General features: G+C 43.3%; 1 protein-coding gene across 1 annotated transcript; it reads left to right on the forward strand.

The window, feature by feature from the left end:
- The first annotated feature begins 626 nt into the window (after positions 1-626).
- Positions 627-3,459, forward strand: LOC104062583 (olfactory receptor 2D2-like). The gene is given in 2 exon segments (XM_054069158.1): positions 627-2,346; positions 2,348-3,459. Coding segments are annotated over 2 exon segments (942 nt in total). The 5' UTR covers positions 627-2,250; the 3' UTR covers positions 3,194-3,459.
- Positions 3,460-5,348: the final 1,889 nt, after the last annotated feature.

Raw genomic sequence — 5,348 nt, forward strand, 5'->3', positions numbered from 1 at the left:
TAGAAGACAAAACCCTAGGGAGAATCCCAATCTACTTATTTGTATTATATCTAGAGTAAATTTCCCTTCTTGCTCCCAGAGGCTTACAGTTTTCAGATCCCAAAGAATGTTTTTAATGTGGTATGATATTCATCAAAAACATTACCACTACTGGTTTAATGAAGGTAATATTTAATTGTTCGTTGCCTACGCAGTATAGTTATGGAAATTATAAATGCTGGAACAGAATCAGAAGTTGAATGTAGCTTTGTGTTGGCGCAGGCTTCAAAATGATTGTGCATATCTGTGGTTAAATGGGAGAAAGGTACCTCTCAAGTTCTACATCCATCTAAAGACAGATGCTGAATTTCCTTTATTCATGTTCTTATAGCTGACATCATAGCTGATAGAGTCCACCTAGTCTGGAGAGTTCATATCTTGAAGAAGAATTGTATTCATCTCATTAAACATCAGGGATTGGACCCATCTCACCAAAATTTCATAGAATCGTAGAACCATTTGGGCTGGAAGGGGCCTTAAAGATCATCCAGTTCCAACCCCCTTGCAATGGGCAGGGACACCTCCCACTAGTTCAGGCTGCCCAAGGCCCATCCAACCTGGCCTTGAACACCTCCAGGGATGGGGCAACCACAACTTCCCTGGGCAACCTGACTACTCTCATGGTGAAGAAATTCAGATGAGCTGGTTGCCACATTTGCACAGGGAAAAGCTAGTTGATATGATTGATAGGAATCTTTAACAACTCTTTCTAAAATGGGAAGAAACGCCAGTGCTTGAGCACCTTAATCCTTCCTTTCAAGTCTGGAGGTATGCATCTGCCTTCATTGTCGAGAACAGAGTTGCTGTGGTGTAGACAGAGTCCGGTTATATTGACTGGAGTGACAGCTGAGCCATCTCGTCTACCTGAGACAGTAATGGGTGGAAGCAAACTGCCTCCTTGAATTGAGCTTTTTAGGATTGTTCCTTTACCTCCCTTCCAGAACAGGTTCTCGTCTGGAAAGAGGCTTCATTTTGCAACACCTTCCCTTGACAGCATAAGTCGAGTTGTGAGAGTCTGCTTAAAAACACATGATAGTATTCGGTTTCAGGTTAAGGCATCATATTTAGGCATCTACATATAAACATTTATATGTTTATATAAGTTATACACCTAAATTCCTGCCGTGAGTGAGGAATAAACCAGGTGTCAAGGTTAAGTCCAGAAGGCTCCTCAGGTTCTCAGGAACTGCTGAGAAGCTGGGATAGCCAAAGGTATCACCTACTAGCAGGTCACCTGAGTTGCCGTTTAGAGTCCATTGACTGTATCAAGTAGGCATCCCAATAATTTGTTCAGTCATAGCAGTCTGATACGATGTGAGATACCCCGGTGTGACCTGTCATTTGTCCAGTTTTCATTCCAGAGGAGCACGAGCTTTCCAACGTCCCTTCATCAAATGTGACAGGTGCCTTCAGATGTCTCAGATACCCTCCAGCGTATCAAGTGATGTTCATTAGTGCCTTCCACAGCATTATTAATGTCAACATTCTGCTGATCTCTTTTTACTGCATGAAGACTCAGGATCCAGCAACTGTGACCACGTACTACTTGGAAACTCTGTTGTCATAATAAAGCCTTAAAACATCTTAGACAATATTGCATCAAGACAGTACATGAACAATAGGAACTGTAGTGATGAGGATGCCCCAAGATCCTAGCTATACATTAAGGTTGTTGGATGTACTTTGTTAGATGAGTTCTGTGTGCTGAATTTTGCCTTTTTTGCAGAAAAAGGATACAGGTCTACAGGTATTTGTCCAAAAGTGTAGATCTGATTTGTAATGAGTGTGTTTGAAAGATTGTTTCACTCTGGTTTGTGTTTCTTTCCATGTTAAGAAAGGATATCAAGAACTGGGATTTACCACATAATATTTTAATCTAACATTGAATTTTGATTTTCTGAAGAGGATTGTGACTCTGTTGGGCATTGAAATGTGTATAAATTAGCCATTCTTCTGTTAAATCTGTGTAATTAGACCACAATTAACATGACGCTAAATGTACCATGAGAAAACTTCCTCAACTTTCTCTCATTTCTCTGTTCACCATAGATAATATAAATTGGATGGTACATTGTGTCTGGTACATTATCTTCCACAACAGATTCTCTCCCCTTCAGAGAGAAATGTAAGTTCGTTACGCTTATCTTGCACCAGGTTTGAGTTTACTTTGTTTCTATTTCTTATCTTGATACTTGAACTGCTGCAATAATAATGGCCAGGGAAAACCAAAGTATAGTGACACAATTTGTCTTTCAAGGCCTTTCCTCCCAGCCAAGGACACAGACCATCCTTTTCGTAGCGTTCCTGTTTTTTTTATCTGTTCACAGTTGTTGGGAACATCACGATCATTGCAGTAATCAGAGCCGATTGCCAGTTGCAGTCACCCATGTACTTCTTCCTTGCCAACCTGGACTTCTTGGATATCTGCTTCGTCTCCAGCAACATCCCCCAGATGCTGGTGAACCTCTTGACCAGGAAGAGGACCATCTCCTTCTCTGGATGTGCTGCTCAGATGTGTTTCTCTCTGGCTTTTGGCATGACAGAGCGTGTTCTGCTTGGGGTCATGGCCTATGATCGGTATATGGCAATATGTCACCCCTTGCTCTACACCACTATTATAAGCAGAAAGGTTTGCATTCACATGGTAATGGCTTCCTGGATCACCAGCTTGCTGAGCTCCATGGTCATCAACAGTCTCAACTTGCGGCTGCCGTTCTGTGGGCCTGACATCTTGAACCATTTCTTCTGCAAAGCACCTGCAGTGCTGGCCTTGGCCTGTGCGGACACTGCCTTCACGGAGCTGGTCATCTTCATCTTCAGCATCCTCATAGTCTTCATCCCCTTTCTTCTGATCATCACCTCCTATGCCCATATACTTTCTGCTGCATTGAAGATTCAATCTGTACATGTGCAATCCAAGGTCTTCTCCACCTGTGGATCCCACCTGATGGTGGTAACCATATTCTTTGGGACAGCCATTTGCATTTACGTGAATCCTAAATCAAGGGCTCCACAGGACAGGGACAAAGTGATTTCAATGTTTTACACCATTGTAGCCGCAATGCTGAACCCCCTCATCTACAGCCTTAGGAACATGGACATGCAGCGTGCCCTGAGAAGGGCAATGAATAGATCCAAATCCTTCTTTATCTAAAGGCTTCACAGGGTTTGTTGGTGTTGCATTTAGCTCTAGGAGTTGAAACAATACTCAAATAAGATTGTTTCTCTACCTGTAATTGTCCTAGACTTATTTTATCGAGACTGAGATGAAATCATAACTGTGCTAAATCCAACAGCACCTAAAGACCTTGCATGCAAAGAACTTCCTAAATAATATTTGAGATTGGATGTGGCCAAAAACCCAGAGGCCAATGGCATTATGACAAGAAAGAGAAAAGGAAGAGAAAGGGAAAAAAATTAAAGAACTGTGAGAAAATTTAAGTGTTTTATATAAAGCTTAAAATGAATTTTGCTTCTGATGGGTTTTGTAATTAACTTCAGAGCATATAAACATTTAAGTCGTGTCACAAACATGAGGCGCTACGGTGGTTTCTCTTTGTATTTCTCAGCCTCTGTCATCAAGCAAAGCTGCCGTCTTCTCCAATAGAGACTGCGTTTGTTTGCAACTAATGTTTATGTTGTATTTGGTGCTGGTGAGGCCGCACCTCAAATCCTGGATTTAGTTTTGGTCCCCTCACTCCAAGAAGGACATTGAGGGTCTGGAGCAAGTCCAGAGAAGAACAACGGAGCTGGGGAAGGGGCTGGAGAACAGGGGTTCTGGGAGCGGCTTAGGGACCTGGGGCTGTTTAGCCTGGAGAATAGGAGGCTGAGGGGAGACCTCATCGCTCTCTGAAAGGAGGTTGTGGGGAGGTGGGTGCTCGGCTCTTCTCAGAGGTGACAAGTGATAGGATGAGAGGAAATGGCCTCAAGTTGTGCCAGGGAAGGTTTAGATTGGAGATTAGGAACAATTTCTGTACTAAAAGAGTGAAGAAGCACTGGTAGAGGCTGCCCAGGGCAGTGGTGGAGTCTCCATCCCTGGAGGTGTTCAAAAACTATGTAAACATGGTACTTTGGGACAGGGTTTAGCAGGCACGATAGTGTTGGGCTGACAATTGGACCAGATGATCTTAGAGGTCTTTTCCCATCTTAATTATTCCATGCTTCTATAGTCCTGCAGTCTGTTGGGACAGCATAAGTGAGCTTGGACAGATGAAGACTTTATTAGGCAAATACAAAGATAAATGCAAAGATATTCGGTGCAGAGCAAGCCAGAAAAGGTGAAGTGTATCCAGAGCCAGACACCAGCCTTTTCCTAGGCCAACCCAAGCTCCAATCCAAGTGCCTAAAGGACTCTGGTCCTTTAAAAATATTCTTCCCCTGATCAAAAGATAGGGAAGATAAGATAAAGTATCTGATAAGGAAGACAAGGGAAAGATAAGGTATCTGGTTGGTGAAGGCAAATAAATGCCTATGAGCTGCACAGGTAGGGAGAAGAAGTGATTTATTAACCCTTAGCAAGACTAAATAAGAGGCCTTGTCTAGCAATAGGTGGTGGCAACAGTCATAGCATGACCCACTGGTAACATCAACTAAGTTGTTAAATCTATTTCCATCACAAAGTAGCTTTTCTTCTTCCCAAAACAAGGAACACACCCTGGAGGGCAGTCACTCAGAAGTCATCAGCTTAACAAGCCCTTCTGGGCATGGTGAGGGAACCTCTAAAGATCTTGAAACCTTCTTAGAAAGCTCACAGTAAACTGTACCTTATTCTTCCTAACAAGTCCCTGGGGACAACTTCACAAACTCTAAGGAGAAGAAAACTTTCCTCCTTTTTAAAGGCAAAGAGCACTAGTAAAGGAGTTGTTTGCCAGGACTACTCCTTATCCTAAAGCTGGTAGTTGGGGAGTTTATGGGTTGGCATACACCTTCCCAGTCCTCCACTCAGTTGGTCCAGAAGTTACCACTGGAGGCTGAAGGATAACGGATGTGTGCATCATACCACCAGCATCAGAGAGAGCAGCTGCCTCACGCCAACAACTTCTGGTTGGCAGAAGTCACTTGGCAGCTTGCAGGAAGTGCTTGGGACATCACGAAGGGTTCGTCAACAGCTGTAGCCATGGCAGATGATGAACCAGATGCAGGGCTCATCCAAGGGGTCCAGTCAGAATACAAAGTATGTATATTTGCCTATCCAGTAATAAAAATATCCACAGCACAGGTCCAAGATCCATCCAGGAGACAGATGCAGCCAAGCACCTCTACAGTGCCATATAGGGAAGGCCTGAAGGACCCCTAAAATGGGAGATCCT

Source organism: Cuculus canorus, chromosome 5, assembly GCF_017976375.1.
Source record: "Cuculus canorus isolate bCucCan1 chromosome 5, bCucCan1.pri, whole genome shotgun sequence".
NCBI lineage: Eukaryota > Metazoa > Chordata > Aves > Cuculiformes > Cuculidae > Cuculus > Cuculus canorus.